Source organism: Mus caroli, chromosome 6, assembly GCF_900094665.2.
Source record: "Mus caroli chromosome 6, CAROLI_EIJ_v1.1, whole genome shotgun sequence".
NCBI classification, from domain to species: Eukaryota; Metazoa; Chordata; class Mammalia; order Rodentia; family Muridae; genus Mus; species Mus caroli.
The window spans coordinates 133,814,591-133,840,307 of record NC_034575.1 but is presented as its reverse complement, the minus strand read 5'-3'; the positions used below and the strand labels follow the sequence as shown (position 1 = coordinate 133,840,307).

The 25,717-nt window shown below is 42.2% G+C and overlaps 1 protein-coding gene across 5 annotated transcripts in view; it reads left to right on the top strand.

The window, feature by feature from the left end:
- The window catches only part of Grin2b (glutamate ionotropic receptor NMDA type subunit 2B), a 450,218-nt gene that overhangs the window by 329,265 nt on the left and 95,236 nt on the right, over nucleotides 1–25,717 (top strand). For all 5 annotated transcript variants that reach the window (XM_021164703.2, XM_021164705.2, XM_029478515.1 and 2 more), the window contains one exon: nucleotides 7,343–7,457. In XM_021164703.2, the coding sequence (XP_021020362.1) occupies nucleotides 7,343–7,457 (115 nt within the window). The remainder of the gene's footprint in view (nucleotides 1–7,342; nucleotides 7,458–25,717) is intronic.

Below are 25,717 nucleotides of genomic sequence, written 5' to 3'. Positions count from 1 at the left end.
CACTGCAAGGTCATAACATTACTTATTGGACTGTGTGTGTGTGTGTGTGTGTGTGTGTGTGTGTGATAGTATCTATACAAACTTTCTCTTTTCTCTTAATTGCTTTTGTTTCCTGCTTTTATTTTATTTCTACTCATCTCTCCCCAGCAGTATCCGGGGACACAGGACAGGCCTTTTCATTTGCTTATATCTCTTACCACTGAAAACAAGGCTCTGTGTTGTTCCCAGAGAGAACTCTAAACAAGCTCAGGAGAGAATTGCCCCCTGGCATGGACAGCTGCATTGACCCACTTGATAGAATGGTGAGGATTTCAGCAGCCATCACAGCTTGTGGCAGAGTCACAACTCCATGGTTTCGCTTGTCTTTTGAGGCGAATAGGATTCTATTGTGCGTTTGTAGCACCTGTACACAAATCTCACTGATTTGATGACTGTCCATAAATAACAGCTTTCTGGAGGAAAATAAATGCTCTCTGCCCTCCTCCTCGGTCCAAGCAGAGATTACTGGGCAAGTCTCAACAATTCTCTTCTATTTTCTTTCATTTCAGATAAAACTAAGTCATGACATTCGGTTGTGAAACAGGGTCCATGCGAAAGCTCTCAGAATTTTTCATTGTTGGACTTTGGAGTCTGAAGAGGTTTTATTTTTTTTTCCTTCTACTTTGTAGTAAATTGTGATTGATGTCACCATTTGTCCCTCAAATGAAAGTAGTTCATCCCAAACTCCCAAAGGGATTAAGCATATTTCTTACCTCTAGCAGAGGAGAGGAGCGTGGCGGGGTTCTAGCAGCCAGCTCTCAGGGTGCCTTAAAATCTCTCTCATTAATTTAACATCACAAATAGAATTTAAATAATTTATATATGGACTAGGCCACACTTGAACTTATTGTTGTTTGTGGACGCTCCGTGAAAGAAATTAATGATATTAAATACCATTTCAGAAAGATAAAAATGTTTAATTTATTAGAAGACAAACTATATTTAATGTGCCTCAAGTAATTATAAGTGGATATTGTGGTGTAACCTTTAAATTAGTTTCTCTCAAGGTTCTCTACTAGCTATTATTTTTCCTAAATAAGAGAAAAAGCTTACAAAACTAATTTTCTAATTATTTTGTCTGGTGCATGGCTTCATATTACTATATATGGCACTATAGCTTCAGGGGGGATTTTAAAAGTTTCTTCAAAGTCCTCTTTCAAAAGCAAAGTAAGACAAACAAACAAATAAAAAACATAGACTAGATGAAATAATTTATCCATCTTGGAAATGTTACCACACAGTTTAAGGTCAGATGAATCCAGGAATTAAGCAGGGGTCCTCAGAGGGGGACCTTGCTTGTAAACTTCTCCCGCAGGGCTTGACAAGAATTCACCAGCAACAGCCCACCAAAACAAACCCACTACACTGATTTGATAGCTCAGGATCTGTTTTGATAAATGAGTTCCTAATTTAGGGAAAAGTAAGACATCCCTATTAAGTTTATCCAAAGGATAATGTTAACAGATATAAAAAGCTAATTTACAAATACCTTGGGCTCTCTCCTTCAATACTATGTCTAATGAAATGGCTTTAAACGTTTTTAAAATCCATGTTTATGTTCTTGTGAGAAATTGTTTCCACTATTTCCAGGGTAAATGTGCAGAAGAAACCGTCATTTCCAACAGCACCTTCTGCTCTTTAGGAAGATGTTTAGAAGGCCTCGTGGCTTTGCCAATCAGATTTCAGTAACCGAACAGACTCGGTATTTATCAGAAGAAATGAGGGGTAGATTAATTGCTCTCCTGTATAATCTGTTAACTACATATGTCCTATAACATAATATTGTATACCTTAAGCATATTAATTTAAAGAAGGTTAATTTGAAAGAAAGAAAGAATAAAATGCCCCAAAGAACATGTCAATATAGTATAGTTGTCATTACCCACAACATTCAAGTTTTAAGATGGCTTTAACCAATCTATATTTTATTAATTGTTTTTGAAATTGCATAAAAGTAATCAGTTTCATTATGGCATTTTGTATGTAATTCCCACTCTACATTGTTCAGATTCATGCCCGTTCCCAATCATTCTCTTCTCGCTCTCCACAATTCCCTTTCAGCATCTATTCTCAAACGCTTAGAGTATCCCAGTTTTAACCATGGGCCACTCTCAAGATGGTACCTCCACTGCCCTGGTGCAGTCAGTGTCTTACCAAAACTCACTGCTGGATCTGTGGCTTTGAGGGCTGTGGGTTGCTCTTGAGGGCAGCACCAGGGCTCCCTGCATCCAGGCTGCAGGGGAGACCTTTTTGATGAGCATTCTGCTTCTCTTCAGCTTCCAGGGAAGCCCCGGCTGGAGGCCTGTGTGTACTTCTTGGTGCATGGCCTGCCTTCTCTCAGCTTTTTCAAAAGTAGAGCCAGATTTTCAAAACATTTCTATTTTCTAGCTCCTAAAAGTAGAGACATCCTGCAGGGGAATGAATTCTTGACCTCTTGCTTACAAGTTTCTGTCTCTGAAAATTCCTGTGTAACTGTGTATCATCAATATATACCTTTTGTGTCTGATATCTTTATTTCCCTCATCTACCAAATAGACAGATTCCAAACTTCCGGGTAAGATGGTGGACCCGAAGCTGCCTTCATCTGATCCAGTAGAGAGCAATCAGTGTGAGGAAAGGAGGGAAGAGCTTTGGCTCCACTTTTGAAACATGGTGGTGATTGGAAGGAATTTGGACTGGGGTTGAGGACATCTGGATGCTGTTTCTATCCCTGTGGTGTGATCTGGTTAAAGCCATAGAAACCTCTGGATGATGGTGAGAGAGAGGACTGGATGAGCTATGATGGTGAGCTACTCCACTTTGCCACCATCTTAGTGGATATTACGTTTTATAAAGCTAATACTTTGTAACAATATGAAGACAGAAAGGTGCCATCACGCCAGGGCTCTTGATTTGCTGACAAATGCTGGCAGAAGTCCATCAGGTGCCTCCTGCCCAGCACACACTGCAGACTCACCATGCCAATTGTCTACATGGTACTGTGGATGCTCTGTGTGGCCAAAGTAAAAAAGGCCTAGGATTTGCCAACCTTAGCTTGACCCTATTAAACCTTCTGGTGTGTGACTTAGGCTGTGTAAAACAAATGTGTTAGCTGGAAGTTCATCAAGATTCTGAGTTTCTTGTTCAACAAGAAGGTAACCAGGAAGGGAAATTTGTTTTAGTTCATTTAGTCTCCAGCTGAGGTGATATAAGGCAGACCATGACAGGTGCTGATGAGGCTTTGGACACTGATGTCACTTTGGAGAGTCATGAGAAGATATAGAACTCAGAACGGAAGGTCTGATCTCTGATCCTGAGTGTGAGTGTCACTTGGGGAGATCATTTAACATCTTGGGATCTGTTTCCTCTCTAAAATAAGTTTCCAGCAAACACTTTTCTGCTTTTCTCTGAGTTGCAGCAAGCTCACATTCGGTGTGATCCCACAACTTAAGGAGGTAGGCCATTGGGTTTCTTGGATGTGAAACCATGTCTGAGAAACAAATCAAGTAAAATTTTAACCTATCCAACCTTGATGGGACTTCAGAGAGACAAAGAGTGTAATGAATGGGCAACACTCTGCATTGAGCTTCCACTTAAGCCAGGGTCTTTTCTGTGAGTGAGATAATGGCTTGTATAGAGAAACCAGTGCTTATAGGGTCTCAGAGTCTTAATTATAGTTCAGCTTCTTACCCAGGACTTAGGTTTCAAGGTCTTAATGTTTTAAATTGATAAAGTATAGCCAGATATTGAGTATTTTCAGTTCTCATGGGAAGTTTAATCATCCATGTGATCTTACGACTTCATGTTATCTCCAGATATGGACTTCAGCCTTCATTCTTTCTGTGTAGCTCATTTATGAGCAGGCCTTGCTAGATGTCCTATCAGAATCTCCTTCACTGAAGCAGGTGTCTTGCTGTTATATGGTCAGATCGTGATAATGACCCTTTTTAAAAAATGCTTGCTATTGTATAGTCTCATGTATAAATCAAATTTTATACAGTGTTCCTATTGACGATTTCATTTGTTCATGACCACAGCTGTTTTCTCTGATAGCTGAAGGTCCAATGACATTTTCATTTTAACGAGGTATCATTTAGGTTCACAAGTAGAGACACGACCTTAGCCATAATCATTTCCACCCTTTATTACCACCGAGTGGACTGATGGGCTCTGCTGTACAAAAGCCATCCTCACTCAGAGCATGTTTAAGTTTTCAAATGTCCCAATAGCTAAATGGTGTCACAGCAGAGGCAATTCCTCAGAAAGAAAACACACACACACTGTGCATGATTGATTCATATGCTGTGGAATGACCCAGATGATTAAAACACACATAGTAGAGTACTTTGTAGAGGGCCATGAAGCTTTATAAATGGTCTTGATAAGTGTGAAGCATCCAAGAAGAGCTTAGATAGATGGGATGAACACAGAGAAAAGGAAGAGAAAGAACGTATCTGCAAGGCAATGATTTCTACATGAAATCAGGACGTGGAGACACGGGAAAAGAGATGTTTAACTGCAGGCCAGTTGCAGTGCCTTCAAGTGGGCTTTATTTCCTGAAAATTTAAATTTCTGCACATGGGCTCCCAGCTCAATGCTATCCCCTTCAGAGATGTCATCGTGAGGCTATATACCAACCCCATTCATGTTACGTAGAAATTTAATCATTTCTGGAACTTCTATAATTGCCTTCAGAAATGGACACTTCCTTTTAAATATTTTAATAGTAGTTTAGATAAAGGCAGAATAATTTATAGCCATGCCTGGTGAAGAGGTGGGTACTTAAGCTGGTAATTTATTTTCCCCCTTCCCCCTCCTCCTTCCTCCATTCTGTCTTTCCTCTTTCTCTTCCTTATTTTCCTCTCTTTTGTTCCTCTCTCATCTTTCCTTCTTTAAAAACAAAATGGGATTAAACTATTTTTGTTGCATAATCTTTCTCTAAAGATGTCCAGAAATAATTCCAAGTAGTTCAGTACTATTATAGGAAGAACATATTTTTCAGGTTCATGATGGTGGATGCTTCTACTGTAGTTTGTCGGTTTAAAATGCTGGTTTTGTAATTATATCCCTTAGACTGAATACTGTAGGGATTTGGGTTGTATTTGGAATTAGTGCCAGCTACAGGAAACCTGAATATTATCTTCAAAGCAGCAATGGGGATGCTGCACCGACTGAGCTAAGAGGTCAGGATCAGAGTAAGGAATGAAGATACTGTGTGGGACCTGAGCTGGATTGTGGATGCCACACTTGACTGATTGAAGGCTCTCAAAATGAGGAGGAACTTGAGGCCATGGTATATGATGAACATGTAAGGAAACGGGATCCTAAATCCTATGTTGTTGTGAGAACAGGGATGGTATGGAAGAAAGACCATGGAACTTAGGGTGTTACTTAACTACTACTTCTGATAAACACTAGTAAGATAATATTGAGCAAATAATTTAATGTTTCTCTTTCCTAGTCCACAAAATTAAAATTATAGAAGAAAGTGAGTTTAAGGTGTCTTCACAGGTTGAAACGAGTTTTTATGAAGGATGTTTGATACATGTCTTCAAATACTTGAAGAATGCTCAGATCAAAGAAGGACTAGACTAAGACCGTACAATATCATAAGAAGAAACAAGTTTTCAAGAGTTGTAAAGGGGTGGGAATCAGCTTTAAATAAGACAGAATCATGAGATGATGGTGTGTTGAGGATGGAAGACACCATGGTGAGTACCTCAACCAATAGGAATATTCAAAAGAAGCCTAGAGGTCAAAGTCAATGATACTGTATAAAGAAAGCATCAATTGGTAAGAAACAACAAGCTAGGCGGTCTGAAACGTCTAGCTCGAAATTCTAAGAACTTCTGTTCTTTTGGAGTCTTCCGTGCTCACAGCTGTATCTCTAAAGCTGCATATGATAGAGTCATGACAAGCTTGCCAATCCCAGAGAGCCCTAGAATAAAAAGTATCCCTGGGGGTGGGGCGGTTATGCTGCACAGACATCTCTACAGTTATTAGAAGGTTCTACATTTCTATAGCTTTGCCTGCAACAGGCAACTTTCCCAGATGTTTTCAAGAAGAGCAGTTGGAAGTAGGTCCTCTGAACTGCCTCTTCCACTGCTTTGTGAGATGCCTAGTTGGTTCCTTCGCAGAGACTCAACTCACAAACAGCATCAGTCCTAAAATGCTGGAGTAGCCTATCATGTAGCACAGAACTTCATTATTGATTCTGTGGGCCTATATGGTAGAGGGACATTAATTACTATCAGCCCAGTTGCACTAATGCACTTGTAATGACCAGGCCTATGGGAATTCCCAGATACTTCTTAATTCTAGCAGCTAGCAATGGACAGGATAGGCTGGGGATAAGTGTCCTGCAGGAAAACCATTCTATTGGTCTGATATTGGTGGCTTCCAGAATTTTCACTAATTTATGCTTTCATCCCCAAAGCACAGTATGAAACATACACCCCCTCCTTTCCCCACACTCACAGTACATCCAGCAGAAGTCCTGGGTTCTACATGCTTCTGGCCTGCCATGCTCACTTGACTTACAAATAAGGGCTGATCAAGACCTTAGTAAGAATTTAAAGAATGTGCATAGTTGGGGGTGGAGACAGACCCTAAGCGCCTACTTGCTACCTTTCTTGGCAGAAAGTTGTCTTGATACATAGCCATTTTCTTTTCTTGTCTCTAGCTCCTCCACCCCTTTATTCCGCCTCCTTTTTTGAATAATGATTGTTAACATTTAATGAGCACTTACTATGCGCCAGGCCCTATGGTAAGTGCTTAACCTAGTTGTCTCATTTACGCTTACAGACTTAATTAGGTGATCTTTTTATTACCAGACTTTTTGCAGATGGGGGGAAAAGGAAACAGTCTTAAAAGTGTCTAAGTGAGGACTGGAGAAATGACTCAGCAGGTGAGAGAGTGCGCTGCCCTCAGATAAGACCTGAGTTTGGTTCCTAGAACCTATTTTGGGTAGCTCACAAACCATCTATAACTACAGCTTAAGGGGACCCAGTGCCTCCTTCTGGCCTCTTCAGGCACCTGCGCTCATGTGCATATACCCCAACACAGACAAATATGTACACATATAATTTGAATTAAAATAATTTTCTCAATTATTTGGTAATGAGCCAACCTTATTTTAAATTGTATTATTTTTCACATGATTCCTACTGTAAAATATAGATGGGTATTGCATAATAAATAGGAATTTCAAGAGTGTCAGTTGACTAATGGTCATCTGTGTTCCTATCTTTTTGTCAACCTGAGTGCCTTCTGCTTTCAAGTTCTTTTTCATACTTTTAATCTTCCTTTAATTTTATCGTTACAGGTATCTGATCAATGTCACTTTTGAAGGGAGAAACCTGTCCTTCAGTGAAGATGGCTACCAGATGCATCCGAAGCTGGTGATAATCCTTCTGAACAAGGAGAGGAAGTGGGAGAGGGTAGGACATGACTTTGGCAATCCTTGAGCTAAGTAGACAGGCAGGTGTTGGATCCCACCCTAGCAGCAGGAGTACACAATTTCCCATTGCCTTAAAGAAAAGCAGCCTCTTGGTTATCTAGGCATCAGGAGCAATATACTGGAACTCTGAGAGGCCAGGAGAAGCCAGACCTCAAGCAAGCATTCATTTTCAGTCTCTTGCTACGTGGGCTAACCACGAGATGTTTTTCTTTATGTTCTGATTGCTATCGCTGGTTGTATAACTCATGTCTGCTGTAATGGGAGATGATATGTATGCAAACCAACAAATTTCCTGAGGAATCTAACCAGGCAGTACCAGTTAGAGCTTCTATTGCATGGTGCCGGAGGAAACCAATAAGCCAAGTGCACAAGCAGAAGTGCTGACGAGGTTTGCTGTGACTGAAATTTGGTACCCAGGGCTCTACTTGGAAGAATTACTTGCTACTAATTGACCATAGCCTTTGAAATTCTACCTTTAGACCTCAATTTCTGTTGTCACCCCTGCTTACCTACTTGTCTATTTAGGACATGGGAGCAAATGGGGTAGTCTCTTAGCTACTCAGTATTTCAGTTTCTTTACCTATAAAATGAGAATTAATATATTGGCATCTCTAAAATATTTGGAGCAGTACCTGGCATACAGTGAGCACTCAGTAATCATTGGCTTTAGCTATGATTCTAGATCCCAGGTTAAATACCCAAGAGTAATCACTGGGTATTTTTTGGAGGTGCATCCTGCTGGCATTTGTCCCTTGAAACACTCTGACAAGTGGTTCTGAAAATAAAATAAATAAGACTGAGAGACGCTGCTTACTGCTCTTCAGGCCAGAGCAATTTCAGGATGTATTAACAGTTGAAAAGTTCAGATGTGTTTTTAGAACAAAGAGGCATCTTTAACTTTATATAATATGACTTTTCCCAAAATATTCTTATCATGAGACCACTCAGTTCATAATAATATTATTCCGTGAAAATAACCCTGAGTAACTGGTTTAAGAACTATGTCCTTGGTTGCTATGGGTCAGCTGGCTGAGAATAGGTTTCATGATGTCAGTGTGGTTCTAAAAAGAGTAGAAACCAAGTATGTTCACCAGTATTCTATAACTGTGATAAAATAATGAGTCACACCCACTTTCATAAGGAAAATATTGGTTTTAGTTTATGGATATATACTCCATGGTCATGTAAGCCTGTAGATCTTGGTCTCTGGCAGAGGTTCCCAACCTACGGGTTGCAACCCCTTTGGAGGTTGAATGATTCTTTCAACAGGGTTGCATGGCAGATATCCTGCATATCAGACACTTACATTATAATTCATATTTTATGGCAGATATCCTGCATATCAGATATTTACATTATGAATCATAAAGGTAGCAAACTGAAGTTATGAAGTAAGAATGGAAATGATGTTATAGTTGGGGGCCACCACATGAGAAACTCTATTAAGGGGTCACAGCATTAGGAAGGTTGAGAACCACTGATCTATAGTAAGACAAAGATAACAATGGGACCATGATGCAGAGAAGACCTACTTACCTCGTGATATCTGGAAAACAGAAAATACCATGGCCCCAGTATACTTTCGAAGGCACCTTCCCAGTGACCTAACTTCTTCTCCCTAGACCTCATATCCTAAAGGTTCTATCATTTCCCAATCATGCCACAGGCTAACATCTAAGCCTTTGGTGTGTGTACTTTGGGGTAGATTTAGTATTCATAATGTAGCATTCGACTCTCTTTAAGACCAAGAAGCCAGAGATGAACTCTCCAAAACTCACAGTGTTATCCCAGAACCTCAGACAGCTAAGTTATATGAACCTGTGAACTGAACATTTGTGAGACTCAAGACCCAATTCTTAATATTGAAAGGCCCCAGCCCATCATGTTATGGTGACATCATCAGAGCTAAAAGATTTAAATGATACCTGATGGGTAAAGTTATTTCCCACGACTGAGTTTTCATTTGATCATAATGAGTTGAACCTTGGGCTCCTGCTCTCTATCCTACTCAACCAACTTTTCACTGTTTCTGTCGAGATGCCATAATTTCTGAAGTGTTTTCGTCCCTCCCATTTTTTACCATGCATTTCTGCCTATTTCCAGAAGAGGAGTTATTAACGACTGAGACTTCATGCATGGATAATGTGCTGTCCAGCTAGGGTCATCATAACTGTTTCAAACAGTTAGCATCTTAGAACTGTTCTTTCAAGGTCACTACTGAGAGGCCTGCTGAGCTCTGCTGCCTTTGCCCCATCTCTGAGGCCTGGGACACTCACCTTTTTCTACAACTAATTCTTCCCTCTGGGGGTTAGACCATTTGTAGCATCAGTTCAACCGTTGTTCCATCTTCTGTATGTAGACTTTAAGTTAATGGGCTTCTTTGTCATGAAGCCAGCCTTTGCCCATTCAGATCAGCCGTACATGTGGCTGCTGGAATGAGCTTCCTAAAATACAACTGTGTATTCATCCCTGGCCCAAACACCAGAGCTTGATAGGGTTTATGGGCCAAGTCTACATTTTATCTGTTCCTGCATTCAAGGCTCTGGTTCACCCTCCAATATTTATCCTCTTTTCCTTATCATTGTCTACCCTTGGCTCCTTTGGTTCTGAGAATGTGCCTGGTGCATCCTACTTCCTGCGTAATATACCTAGTTTCCTTTTCTGGACATGAACGAGTCCTACAATTATACAAGTTATGAGCATTCTTTGAAGTCCAATTAGGATGTTGTTGCCCCTGCTCACATCTGTTATTGTGGCATACTGTCCTACACCATGTGCCCTGCAACTTTGGTTCATACCTCTGTCACAGCCTCATCATAGCTTCCTTGAGTTAGGACTCTGTGCCTGCACACCCCCAGAGGGCAGAGGCTGTGCCATCCATTCTGTCCCTGTGTCCTCATAGCAATCTGGATGTGTGCATTGCATAAAGCATCTCAATAAATATTTGTGGAATGAATGGGAACCATTACATAATAAGAGAGTCCAAAAATCCATCATTAAGAGTCCAAGTTTATGCTAGTGCCCTTGATATAATGGCTGTTTTCTTTTTAAAGGGAAGAATAAAACCCTTACATAGATTGAGTTTTTATGGATCACACTTTAAATGCACCAAAGGAACTCACTATTTAAAGAAATTCTGAGGCTAATCTTTTTGTCAGGCAGGTGAGGCGGGGTGGAGATCATAGCCTAGAACATTTGCATATCAAATTGGTTCAAGGGACTAGCATTACCGAGGAAAGGTGCTTAGTGATGCTTGAATTTACTGGCTATGCATCCCCCATCCCCAAATTCAGAAGCTCTGGTTGCTCATAGGCCAAAAGGAGTGGCCGGAGCAGCCTCAGCCCCAGAGTATGGCTAGGTGTGATGGATGAGTTGATGCTCTTTCTCATTGTTGCCACAGTCTCCAGGATATCATTTCCAAGGTTCCTAGTGTCCGTTCACCAGGTCCCTTGGGGTTCATGAGAACTTAGAATCTGTACACTCGTGACCAGTAGGCATGATGGTAAGCATTCTACAGGGAAGGCTTGATACTACAAAAATTAGCAGGGGATAGGGGCCACTTGGGTCCTTGAAAGAAGGGCCAACATCTCGTAGCCAGATCACCCACTAATTCTATAGCCTGATTAAGTAGTTTGCTCTTCTTGATGGCTTTCTTCATTTCTAAAATGATAGCATTTAAAGTCAAAACTAATCCCCCCTCCCCCAAATCTAGACCCTTTACAGCTCTGGATTACAGATTTACACTGTAAATAAAGAGAAGCCTGGGATATTTGGAAGCACAGTAGGTGAAGGGCATGGTGTCATTCTTGTTCCGGTAATGTCGGTAAATAAAGTGTCCACAGACAGACTTTCCCTCAGTGACCTGTGCTAAAGTAGTCACCCATCTGCTCTGTCACAACAGTCCAATTTAATTTACTCTCAGGACACTTTTTTACCCAGCATTCTACTTCTTCACTTGATTCTTTGTGGCTTATCTCGTCACAACAGGATGGATGTTTTATGGAGACAAGGACCTCATTCATGCCTACAATTGTAACCCTTATGGGGAGTGCCTGGCTCAAAGTGAGCATGCAGAGATCACTGTTAAATTAATGAAGAATCCATACACCTGAAAAAGCTGTGGGCCAAACTTTTCACTTATATCTGGCCTGTGCACGCAGGCATGGACACACACACACACACACACACACACACCTCGTTCTCCTTTTAGACAGAATGGTTTTCAGAAGACATCATGAGAGAATGGCACTTCCTCCCTTTGAAATGAGTGCTGCCGTGCTTGAGAAAGACCAGGGAGTGTCCAGCCAGTTCAGGATCCAACAGAGGGGCCTGTCAGCAGCTTTCCCAAGGAGCTGGAAGAAGATTCATGACGCTGTGGGTGTGAGCCATGTGATGGCTTTCACAACATTCCTTTTGGTTTTTAAAATGAATCCTACAGCTGCTTATAAATTTGGCTCCTTTGGAAAGACTTGAGGTCAACACAACCTAGTTTATGGTTTCAGAAGTCAGAAAGAACTACATCCAGTTCCCCACAATGTCATTTATCAGCTGGAGAAGCCAAGAGAAGTAGCTGGTATTACCCCAGTCTATTTCCCTTTAGTGAAATAGGCTTTTAAACAAAGCCATTGTAAAGATCAAGTGAAACTTTACAGTCAAACACCAGCTAATAGTGACTGGAACACAACCAGAATTCAACAAAGTCAATTGATAGTCACCAACCTTCTTGGGTAACTTCTTGAGGATATGTTTGCTGTGGTCAAAAGTTATGTCAATTGGTAATCCAATAAAAAGAAACTCTCCCATCTCTGCACTGTTCTATAGGGCCACAATTTTTCTGAAATTCTGGAACCCTCCCCAGAGCAGGCATTATCATAATTTCTAATGTATTGCTCTGAAAATATTCTAAACAGATATGCCTTTGATGTATTGACTCAACCTGCTTTAAGGGAAAATAAAGAAATTGAATTTGTTCCTAGGAACCTTTAATGAGGTCTTTTGTAAATAATGGGTAAGAGGAATGGGGGTTGAATGGCAGAGATCTCTGGAACAGAATCCTATTTACAGAAAGCCAGTAAAACCTCTCTGCCATTAAGGAATGTGGAGTGGGACATTTTTAAAGGGATATCAGCTGGGTGTGGTTGCACAAACCTGTAATCCCAATACTCAGGTGGCTGAAGCAGTGGGATTATGGATTTGAAGCCAGCTTAGACTACATAGCAAGACCTCTCTAAAACAAAGCAAAACACCTATATCCTGCATATAAATACACATAGTCACACACACACACACACACACACACACACACACACACACACACGCACACGCACACATGGCATGGGGAGTCAGAAGGGCAGGGAATGGTAAAAATAATGATAATTGGGCACAGGATGGCTCATTTATAAAAGCCTGGAAGTGGGGGACAGCTGCATAAACATGCATTAAGAATAGCCTGGCACAGAGTAGCAGTTGAGCCTGCTGTCTTTATCAGGGCCTCTCATGATTTGCTTCATTGCAACTGCTATCAGCTTCCATTTAATCGTTCCTAAAACGGGGATAATAAAAATGAAATGCAGCATGGGGGGTTGTTCTGAGTAATGACTTTAAGAAATGATGATGGTGCATATTCAGGCTGGAAGATGTAAACAGAGCTCCAAGGGACTGTCTGGGTCAGAACAGAAAGAAGCAACACAAAACTGAAATCTCTGTGGGCTGCCTCGACACAGACACCAGAGATAGGTTTTACAACTCCAGTCCCTCTTATGTGACTTCACCTGAGAAAGATTCCCTCCCATTGTAGAGTGGGGCATCCTTAGTTTGTACCATTTGGGGGACGCCAAGAATCCATTGCCATCTATAGTTTGGGACACTGAGAAGTCACAGCCAGATCTCCTTGTGAAGAAAATGCTAGAGTTGGGGTGCATAGCCTAGCACTTGGTGCTCAGCCCACAGCAATGCTTATGGATTCATGGTGGAGGGGTCAGTGAGAGGGAAGAAGGGATCCCAAATGTGAGAGGATTGCCCCCCACAATATCTATAATAGCGATGGCAACAGCACAGTAAGGCTGAGTGTGCTGCAGGTATTAGAGCCTAACATGACTAAAAGAGGCAGAAGAAGTTGCTGCCTCTAGTAGCTATACACACAGTAGGCAGCACTGGATCTCTCTCTCTCTCTTTCTGTGTGTGTGTGTGTGTGTGTGCACTGTGATCCTAGCACCTGAGCAGTGATGGCCCCCATCCACCATGATCCATCAACTGATACTGTGATAGAGGCAGATGTTACATAAGAATTTCTGACTGACACGATCTAAAAGTCTCTCACACACACCCACGATCAAACTGGCAGACTGCTCATGAACAGAGGATCCATATATGTTTTCATCTTCATTGCACTTGTGTGCCCAGAATAATATGAACTGCCACTGACTGGCCAGTAAACACTCGGTGACTGCTTGAGTACAGGTGTTTAAACCTTAGTCCATCTCTCAGCCAGAAAGGTCTGTCTGCGTTTGTCCCAGGCTCCACAGAGGTGGGTGGAGGAGTGGCACAGAGCTCCACTTGTCAGAGGGGCTTGTTCTGGATCTACTGGTACCTGCATTCGACAACATGCTATTTTTACCAGCTCTGAACTCAGTCCTAATATGCTTCATTAGATTAAGGGATTAGAAAGCAGGGTCTATGGAGAAAAGCAATGGGAATTCAGATCATTAAGGGGCAGAAGAAGGCTGCAAGGTGATGGCTTACTCTCTTCAAATGAAAGAAGAATTATCACGCCAAGCACAGAGATCCGCTGTTCTTCTCCTCCTGAGACAGACCCAGAGAAAGTGGGCTTAAGATCAAGCAGAAGGGATTTATGTTGACTACAGAGACAATTTCTTAATAGAGAGAAGGGTTGAGTTCCCAAACTGTTAACAACACAGACAGATGACTTTGAAAGACCTCAGAAATGGTTAAGCTCCTATTTCTCTGTGAAGTACACAGTTCCACCTAAACAGCAATGAGTGAACTATGCCTTTAAGAACCTTCCAGCCTTCCTTCATTTATCTTCCCTTCTGTTCCTGTACATCCCCTTCCATCTTTTCCTCTCCTCTTCCCTCTCCTCCCCTCCTCTCTTTTCTCTTCCCTCCCTTCCCCACTTCCTTCCTTCTTCTCCTGCTTTGTGTTCCCTTTCTCTTCTCCTTTCCCCTTTCCTCCCTTCCTCCCTCCATTTTTTTACCCACACACAGTTATTCAGTATTTTCTATGAGCCAAAGATTTCTCCTACCAGCTCGTTATCATAGTGTTGCTGGTGGCTGACTTTGAAAACAACAACACAACCCAAATACATTGCAATAAGAAAGGTGGTTATTCTGATATCCCATGTCTGTGTAGCCCAATCTTCCCATCTATATGCCCCATCGGTGGGTTGATGCTGCATGGTCATTGATAACTAACTCACACTGACTTCTTTTGCTTATGTCAGAAGTTAACCCAAAGGGCTGTGCGAAGGGTGTACACATCTGGGTATGCCTTTCTGAGTTGGGGATCCTGGGGATCTTCACATTCAAGTGTTCCTGAGTGCTAGAGCATCACGCTAATCTCCTCCCTTTTCTCGGGTTCTAGGGAAAGGCCACTGGGAACCAAACCCTAGCAGAGAAGGAGAAAGATGGTGTGGACCGGTGGGTGGGGGAGTTGGGCAGAAGGAAGAATGCCATTAACCCTAGGTATATTAGGAGCACTGTATGGCCCAGTCCCTACAAATATGAAACAGATCAGGAAGAAGGGCAAGGCATACTTCGAGAATCAACCCCAGACCTAGCACCCAATTTGCCAAGGAAGCTTGGGAGTTATGGTTTTGAACTCCCTCATAACTGATTTTTCTAAAATGAAATATTCCAGAAAGGCTATGTGTTTTTAGATGCTGTCATCACCAAGGAACAAAAGAACTAGGAAGCAAGGTGACCTTAGTTGACTGTGCTTCTGAAACCTGGACTTGTTAACGGGGGGTAAAAGCAGAACTCAGCCAGAAGGAGGTAGCCCCAAACCAAAGACAGATGCACCATCTTGTTTAACTCTACTGCAGTGTTTATTCCATGAGTGTCACATACAGCCAGCCCATGAGGCCTCTCGACTGTTCTTCTAATTTATAGGTCATCTTATTCCCCCCCAACCCCCACCCCCAGTGGAGAGGTTGAGGATACCAGAGAATATAGAAGATATAGAAGTTTATTTTTTCATTAAAAAACATTTGTTTTTTTCACATATTAAAGATATTTAGTGTTATTAGACATTTTAGAAGAAGATGCCATCACATTTACCTATATCTACACATAAAAGAATTAACAATTAGCTGTTTCATATTTCCCAGCCATCCATTTCTGTATACCTGAATGAATGTATCTGTGTTATAACACAAGATACAATATAGCTGAGAACATAGTATACAAATAAACAACTGCCCCTTTCCCTCCCTCACTAAGAAACTGTAGACATGTTTGTTCTTATTAAATTATATTCAAACCAGTGAAACTCAGTAACTGCCTAATAATTCAATGTATGAATGTCAAACTTCTGCAATAAGGTCCTTTACGACAAGCCATTCATTTTTGTGTTTTCATGTAGAAATAATTTCAGAGTCACAGGTGGCCCATATTTGAGACCATCGATCGCTTTAATTATGAGAAGAGCTGGTCACTTTCGATGAAGGGTAAACAGCCAAGGCTTTACTAAGAAGCCGAGAAAAAGAAAATCTCTGCAACAGGGAGGGTCCTGAAAATAGGTTGCTCACCCTCTTTTTACTTCTTATTATTAAATAAGGAATTGCTTGGCTTGCTGTACTTCAGTAATCTGCGGTGGATGCGCAGTCCGTGGAAGGCTGCCCCGATCTGCTGGGGCCTTTAAAAACCTCCTCCTGTTGACCTTTCATTTGAGCAGGCTTCCTTTCAGCCATGCTCTTATTTCTTTCCTTGGGTGATGACGTCACCCAGACAGTGCGGGTGGCCCCCGTGTTCTGTGTCTTTCTGCTCTAATCATACTTGTTTCATTTTCTTGGGTGTTAGAGATTTGAAAAATTCAAGTCCTCCTTCCCCAGGCCCCAGGAAGTCCCTGGGTGTATGCCATTCCTCTGCCATTTCTACTGTCTGGTCCACAGAGAAACTTTATTTGGCCACTAGGGGCGCCAGCTGACTGACCTTTCCACCCCCAAGCTGATGTCGGAGGTCAGTGAGACTTTTACAATGGTGTACTTAGCACTCTTTTCAGACCTTTCTGCATTTTCTACCACCCAAGCTACTCTGTGAATATCTTAAGGGCATACTGACATTCACTAAGATGTTAAGTTTGACGTTAAAGCTATGATATCTGATTGCCCTTCATATGCCAGCATACCTCTATTGATCTATCTGCACCCGGAAATCTCACACCTTTCGTTCTTCCTACAGTGATGATGGATTTGTATCGGTGCATGCAAGCCATCTTTCTGTTTTCTCTCAGCCTCTTTCCACAATGTCTATGCCTGCTTGTGAGAGCCGGCCAGGACCAGAATAAAAGTGCCTTCAGAAAGAGAGGTTCTGACCTCACTCAACATGCTAACCACTGAGCAGTCTGTGCTGTGCAAATCTAATTAAGCACTGGCCAGCAAAGGAAAACAAATTTTCTTCAAAAATGAAAGTTATTAATAAAAATCATGGCTGTAAATCTCCCACAGAAGCCATAGATCTTAAATAATTCCGGGTGATTTTATTACTTTCTCTTCCAGCATGGTTTCTGTTTGTTATTTATGGGTTGTTTTCATTTATTCTGATGTTTCCTGATGGTTAGCTGCCCGCTTTTATCCCTTCTGTGTGTCCTCACTCTCTGTTGTACGTCTGAGCATTTTATGCAGCTGCTCACAACACCCACTGCAGGGTCTACAGAACTTCCCCTTCTCAGGCCTGTTCGACAAATCCGAAGGCTCGAACTGGAAGCTAGTCTGTGCCAAGGGATGCAGAGAAGGCAAGTCTGATTGTGGAGAGGAAGTAGAAGACGGGAAGGCTTTGTATCTCAGAAGTCACTGGAGGGAGAGTAACGGACCCAGAGAGGCCAGCTGACCAGCCTCGTGCTGAACTTCCCAGGCGCATCATGTCCTGGTTTCCAACAGACTTCCTCTGAACACCCTTTTCCGTTTTCTAGTCTGAGGGCTTGGTATAGGACATCTTCTGAGGTCATGGTCTTTGGCTTCCCCTACAATCTGTTCTGTCTTTTCCATTATTCATCTATCCCATAGGAAAAGGTTCTTGCTGGCAAAGGAGGAGCTACCTCTTAGGTAGAATTTCTGGAAGCTATTTGAGCCAGCTCAGCATTCCCTTTATAGAAAAGTTTTCAAAAAAAAAAATCCATTTTCTCTAAGGAACTGGGGACAATGCTAGAACCTTCTTGCCTGGGATTAAGGAGCATTAGACGCCCATTAACTCATCTAATGCATTTGCATATAGCACTTGATTAGCAATTGCACTTATGGAGAACTTTAGGGTATATGAACCCACTATCAAAGTGTTGCAGGCTCAGTGGCAGAGATCAGTTTATCACCTAGTCCCTTCATGCCAAGTATCTGACTAATCCTTGTAACAGGGTAGAAGATTCTAGCAGCATCAAAGTCTAGAAATGTCAGTGGACCTAACTATGTAGGCCAGAGGATGGTTTACACCGTGGCAATGTGTGGGCCTTATCACTTAAGATTCTTCAAACAAAGTGTTAGGAAATGACTCTAGGATGCCAAGAAGGCTCAGTGGGTGAAGTGCTTGCTGCCAAATCTGCAGACCTGAGTGCTGTCTCAAAGACCTGCATGGTGGAAGGAGAGGAACCAATACCTACAAGTTGTTCTTTGACCTCCAAAAGTATCCTATTATATGAATGTTCCTACACACACACACACACACACACACACACACACACATGATTCTGTTCAAACTGGAAAGGACAGAAAGCACGTGTCTTTGAATGACAAAAGCCATGCTACCTACATAAACAGATCGGACAACTGTCCACATCATCCTGATGTAGGGGAATTTCTAGCAAACCATCATCTTCTGAATAAAAGCTACTGAAATGAACTCTCCGCTCCCCACTATGGTCATGGTCCTGGAACCACACAGCCCCATTGGTCAAGCATCTGTTGGATGTGCAGAAAAAAGAGAGAATGCAACATAATTAAAAATAGCTGACCTATAAAACAGTGACATTAAAATTCAGCTTTGTTTTTATATGAAACACAATATACCAAATATTTTATGAACTCAACCAGCTAAGGGGAAAGGGCTTAAAATCTCAAATAAAACACTATCGATCACACCAGGTTCGTTAAGTTAAAATATAGAGACGAGAGGAACCAAGAAGCAGCATTCACTGGTGATTCATCATTGCTATATCGGTATTTCCTGAGCTGTGGGCTTCAGATGCTCGACATTAGTTAATTTAACAGGGATGGGAATTTTCAATTTCAATAATCATTTATTTATTTAGATATCTGTCTTTCACTTTAAGCAAATAACATAGCTCATATTTACAGTATGATATGAAAATTTTTAATATATATGGCATTTTAAGGAGGGAAGTATTTCAATGCTTAAACTCTAAGCAGTATAGTTGGTACACCTACATTGCAAAAGTGTTGCAGTGGGTGGCTCAGTGCACAAAAAAATGTTATGCTGGTTGCACAAAGCATAAGGACCTGAGTTTGGATGCCTAAAACCCACAAAAAAGGATAGTCCTAGAATCTTTGTGTGTCTCCAGCACTAGGTAGGTAGATGAATCAGTGGGAACAGGTGAACCCTAGAGCTCTTTGGCCAGAGAGTCTAGCTAAGTTGGCAAGTTGGCAAGGGCCATGTTTAATTGGAGACCCGATATCAAAAACTAAGCTGGGAAATCATAAAAGAGTATCACCAAACTTCATCTCTGGCCCTCACACTCACAGGTCCACATAGAAACACCACACACACATGAGAGCAACTACAATTAGGGATCGTGTCTGCAGGGAGGTCCTGCTTCTCACTGCAGTGTCCAGGTCACAACATTCAAAGCTGGCCCGCTCTGCCTTCCTTTCCCAACACTCACCTCTCTCCACTCAGACTACATTCCAGGATAATTACAACCAACCTCTCTCAATATCCCTGGGATCTATCTCTGGTCCATCTTTTTTGTGCCCCAGTTTCTTCATCTATCAAATGGGGAGAGTAACAGTACCTTCCTTTAAACTGTTGCTGTAAACATCAAATGAGTTTTAGTTCATGGCAAATTCTTAATATAGTACCTGTCATGTACCAAGGTCTATCATAAATGTGTCCACTATGATTGTATTTGAACACAGTTTAAACATGATATAACTGAATCAGATTCTAGAAAATAAGAAAATGAAGAAGAAAATGACCCCTTATACACATAGAAACACACACTAAGAACAAATTCAGTTTGGTCTTGAACCAAGACCAAAGCTAGGAAGCAGCAAATGAAATTGTTCATGTACTTGATGATGAATGAACAAGCCACCATGAGGACATGTGGCTCTAATCTCCACAGTTGAGAGGCAGAAGCCAGAAGATCAGGAGTCCAGGTCATCCTTGGGTATGTAGCACATTCCATGCCAACATAGGTTACTTGAGACCCTGTCTCAAAACAAACAAACAAACAAACAAACAAACCCCCAAATCGATAATGAGCAACCTTTCTCCTGTCATTCTGAGATGACTTCTGGGAAACAGGATATAGTTGAGGGATTGATCACTTGTCTAGTATTTTTGAGGACCTAGGTTTGATATGACTTTTTGCTCATGGACTTTCACAGTTCAAATATTAATGAGTAGCAAGATCATGGCAGATCAAGTCTGCAGCATAGCACAGCAGTCCGAGGGCTACACAGAGTCACAGGATTATTGGAAATACTGTTTAGACTAAGCATTTGGTGGGCTCTCAGTAGCCATTCAATAGCAGCTGAAGCACATAAGGAGCCACACCTATTTATGAAACCTCAGAGCGTGTCCTTGTGCTCTTTGATATACTTGGATCCTGTTTCATTGTAATAAACCACAACTTTGTGGTTGGTCATAAAGGACTCCCCTTTATGGCTTCTTCCATCTGCGGCGGATAGATCGGCTTATAACCATAAAGGAATTCCTTCCACAGGAGAACGTGGTTTAATGATAAAAGACAAAGCCAGATTCAGGGTTGCATATAAAGGAAATGTTGGCAAAGAGGGAGACTGAGTTACAGCAACACCTGATACCTACATAGTGTTTTGTGATCCACAGACATCAACATTCCCACAGTATGACTGGGCATGAGCTTTGGCTCCACCCTGGAACCTATGGGGAGTGCTAACTCTCAGATTCTACCAGGAAGTTCTAGAGATGAGGTGCAGTCACCTGAGGCTTAACCTATAAAACCCAAGGATGGTTTATCACAGACATTTCTTTTCCCGGGGGGAAGTATCTGTTTAATAGATACTTAAGCTGCCGTGCTGCCTCTGTCCCCTACTCTCATTTTATCTCCCAGCCATTAAGCTTTAAAAGAAGACCAAATCTTTATCCTTTCATAAAGGAGAGAAGAAAGCCATCAGCGCAGCAGGAAAGAGTTAAGACCTGTCCCAGTGGCTCTAGGAGACTCTAAATGTCCCACCATCTTCAAAACACAGAAGATGAATGCACCAAGCACTCTTCTAGGGATTGGCAGAGACCAAGGGAGGGCGGTTTTGAACAAGACTGACCCCTTCCCTGGCCCCAGGGAGCTCATTTCCTGGTGGGCGGGGCTAGGGAGCAAACACTTGAGCAAATGAATGAATATAATACCAAGTGCTCTGGGAACTATGAGCCAGGATGCGGTGGCTCTGAGCCATATGGTCCCAGCCTCAAAGGGCCTCCTGGAAATGTGATTATTCATACAGAAAGTTGCTAGTTGTATGTGTACCAATTGTGAAACATTATTTGGGGAAAAGTTTAAACCATGACTGACTTCAAGTAAACATTTTCTTTTTTTTAAATTATGCCGATAGACCCTCTGCTGAAATTTTATAAAGCTGTTGTGCCGAGACTTCAGGCTCATTCCTACCCATGGAACAGAGCAATGTGCTATTAATATTTGATCTTTTTGTTGTTATGCTGTGGCTAGCCCATAGAGAATGAGATGAATTTTTGTAACCATTTCAATATTTATGCTTGCGTTTCCCAACAAAGCATGAATGTTCATTGTTCACTTTGAACTATATATGGTAAGTTGCCTCTCTAATCTGCTGTCATAAGCGAACATGACATCTTTTGGCTTTCTTTCCTGACTGTTAATTATGGCAATTATGTCACTTTTTTACTTGTCCTCACTTGACCCTGTAGCATCCCAATGTGACCCTACACAGGGACGTGGTGCAGATGGATATAAAACAGGAAGTTCTCTGTCCGCTTTTAGATCATAGATGTGATCTGTGTGTCCTCCTATAGGAAAGATGGGACATTTAAAGGTTAAATTGGCTCCTAGCACTTAAAGATTCAGATTTCTGTAGAATTCTGGATTTCAGAATCTGCTAAACATGGGAGAGAGCAGCAGCAGCAGACTCTCGCCCTTCTGGAGCTAAGGAGAGCAGTCTCCTTTGGCTGCACTACACGTTCTCCATTTCCACCCCTGCAGACACTGGAGGGTCATCTCCAAGAACAGAGAAGATTTCAGAAAGCACCCATTCCTTGTTTAAGAGCTAAAATGTGTGCCTTGGGAACGGGCACACTGGGATTAAGGGGTACCCAGTTTATCTGGCCTTTTGGTGCCTCCCTGCAGTGCATCTTGAGGTCTCTAGAGGGCGACTGAGACTTCTGCGCTATGTCTTCGAAGTCTGAACCACCTCACTCTGTAATGCACTACTAAGTCTCCCATTTCACCTTAGAAAACAAAAGACACTGGGTGAAGGAAGGCCCCTCTATTTCTCAGGCAACAAAACAAAGAAACAATATGCCACCATTTAACACCTTAAAGCGTTGCAAGAGGATTTGGAGTGATCCAAAAGTACTAGTGGGTCCAGAGGGGAAGGCTTCAACCAAGAATAAGGAGGGCTCAAAAAAGTATGTTGGTGGGGAGTAAGGGAAAGAAGTGTAGAATTAAAAACAGACAGACAAACAACAGGTAAATAAATAAAAACAGCCCCCCCCCCTTAGAATAGGAAATGAGAGTGGTCACAAAATGCTGTCACATCTTAAATGTAGAATGAAAAAACTGACAGTGATTAAGGGAGGAAGGGAGAGAGAGAGAGAGAGAGAGAGAGAGAGAGAGAGAGAGAGAGAGAGAGAGAGAGAGAGAGTTAGTTTAGCGCTCCAGATAGAAAGGAAGGAAGGTAATGGCATTAATTGCTTGTATATTTGTGCAAGTTCTAAATAAGGATGTGAGGGGAGGGCCTAGTCTCTCTCTGTTCCAGAAAAGTGGCATTTTAGATTCTCCCACATCCTACTCCTGAAGTTAGAAGCATTCCATCTCAGAGAGGAACTGGGTTCTTCAGAGAACCACAAGGATCATGTAACCACATTTCGGAGCACAGACAAATCCACCCCGACTGGCTTTTCTGCAGTCTGTGAGAGTCTGGCCTTTACCCCCTGTGCTGTCAGCATGCAGTCAGCTTTAGTCTAACTCCGCAGACGTAGGTGAAGGACTCAGTCATAGAGACCCCTGCATCAGAGGCTAAGAGAAAAATCAAGGCGAATGTGACAGCTCACTCTCTCTCTCAAGGACTGTGTGCGCACTTAGCAGAAGGGATAAGAAGGTTAAGAGGCAGAGAAGACTATGAGGAGCACGCTGCAATGAGATACTCCCTGGACATGGCCCCTGCTCTTACCAAAGTTCTAGCTCAGCCTGCTCCCAAGTGTGGGCGGAGCTTGGAGATGCAGGAATGGGATAAGCCAGAAGGGATGGGGCAGAGCTTAGAGATGCAGGAATGGGATAAGCCAGAAGGGATGGGGCGGAGCTTAGAGATGCAGGAATGGGATAAGCCAGAAGGGTTGGTGTGCTGCTGCTTTTGAGATGAACCTGTAAGGTGAACACCTCTCTTGGATCACTCTTTCTCTGTCTCATATTCCTTGATCTGATGGAAGCTCACCATACTGTTGCAGAAAAGCTCTCTCACATGAGGAAAAGCTCTCTCTCGTCTCTGACCAACAGCCAACAAGGATCTGGGGCCTGCCAGGTGCCATTTTCCACGCCGCCCAAAAATCTGACTGTGGGTTTAGTTACAACGTCCAACCTGAGGATCCAGCTAGGCTTCTCCTGGATTTGTGGCCCATGAAAACTATTATTAAAAAAAAAAAAAGTAGCCGGGCACACGCCTTTAATCCCAGCCCTTGGGAGGCAGAGGCAGGCGGATTTCTAAGTTCGAGGCCAGCCTGGTCTACAGAGTGAGTTCCAGGACAGTCAGGGCTACACAGAGAAACCCTGTCTCGAAAAACCAAAAAAAAAAAAAAAAAGTGTTTTTTTTCTAGTGCATTTTGTGGTGAAAATTTCACAAAGTCATAAATAATAAATGAAAAGGATTTAGAGAATAAAATGACATTTCTGATTTTAAAATTGTGGAAGGATTTGAGACTATGATTTTAAATTGGTCTTCATGAGGCAGGTCACAATGGATGGAGAGTACTATTACAGCCAGAGGTAATGGAAGGTGAAGTGTGTTTTTATTCATAGGATAATAGGCTTTCTGACTTGTCCTAATGGTACAAACAAGAGACTAGAGAATGGCCTTTAAAGAACCATTGGGCCTGGAGGCCATTAAAGGCAAAGAAAGCCTGGATGAAAACTCAAGAAGCAATCAGAAACCATGGAGTTATGAGAAAACCAGATATAATTATGGCTTTTATTTAGAGTATGTATCTACTAGCTTTGAGGGACTGAGATGACCACTCTAGTTATCTAGGACCCATGGACAAACACTGGGCATGGGGAGCAGAGACGAGGATCAGGGAGAACGAATCAGGACCATATCGGAAGAGACAAAGCCCGAGCTCTGGACGCCAGGATGAGCACGGGGCACTTGGATCCAAAAGAGACGGGAGTCAGTGCAGGGGAAGAGATTACATGGATTCTATTTTAAGTGTCTTAAAGCTGAGTCATTGTCAAGAAGGGAAAAAGAAAGAAATATAAATTTATATACATTTATTATTCTGTTGGGAAGATGCCACAAAAGTGCAGATTTGGGGGTGTTCTCCGTAAAAGATAACTAAAAGCCGGTAAGTCGATTGGTAAAGACCCAGGGAAGAGAGGATCAAGGGCATATATGAGCTAAAGACTCTGCCTGGGGTCATGAGAAGATGGTAGAATTGTCAGAGGAAAGGGAGAAACTGTCATGCAAGGGGTAGGAGGAAAGCCTTGTGCAATGACCAGCAGCTTGAAGGAGGAGAGGAGAGGATGCCAAGGAAGGTCACTGGGGACTCACACATGCGTTATCAGATGGCATGTCTCTCCAGGTCTGTCCCCAGGAGAGTTAGATCAGGCAGTGCTGTCCAGTTCCTTGGCAGCTTGGGTAAATCTTGGAATGTGTAGGGCTCTGTTAGGTTAAGGAATAAGTGAACCTGTATTTTCACCCAAAGTCAAGTTTTTCTTTTTCTCAAGGTGAACTTCTTTGAAGAAGTATCTTAGGAGTCTTAATGCAACTGCTAAGACACTAGGCCTGTGTCTGTGTTTTCCTGAAAACAGTCTATGGACTTTGTTCTGTAATCTCTCAGAGGACTAGGTCATTCCAATTGACAACTTCAATTGAATGGATCTTCTTATTTATGGACTTCTAGCTTGGGGATCTCTCCCAATCCTGCTGACTTTATTATTTTTAATTGTTATTACATTTATCTATTGTTTGTATATGTGTGTGAGGCACACATGCCACAATACACATGTGGAGTGCACTGGACAACTTTCAGGGCTCAGTTCTCTCTCTCTCTCTCTACTATGTGGGTCCCAGGGATCGAACTCAGGTTGCCCGGCTTTGCAACAAGCTCCTTTACCCACTGAGCTAGCTTGCTGACTAATTCTTGGTTTTCCGAGTCACAGTCTCATCAGGCAGTCCAGGCAGACCTTGGTTTCTAGAGTCCCAAGATCCCTCTGCCTCAGCCTCCCACATTCTGAGTTTACAGCTATACTCCACCTTGCCTGGCTTCTTCTCTGAGCCAATATTCAAATCTATTTTTAGCTAGATGGGCTTACTACTACTTAACAGACCCTCTTATGGGTAAGATTCTTAAAAGAGAAAAGGTATGGTTATTTTTTCCATGTCTCCCA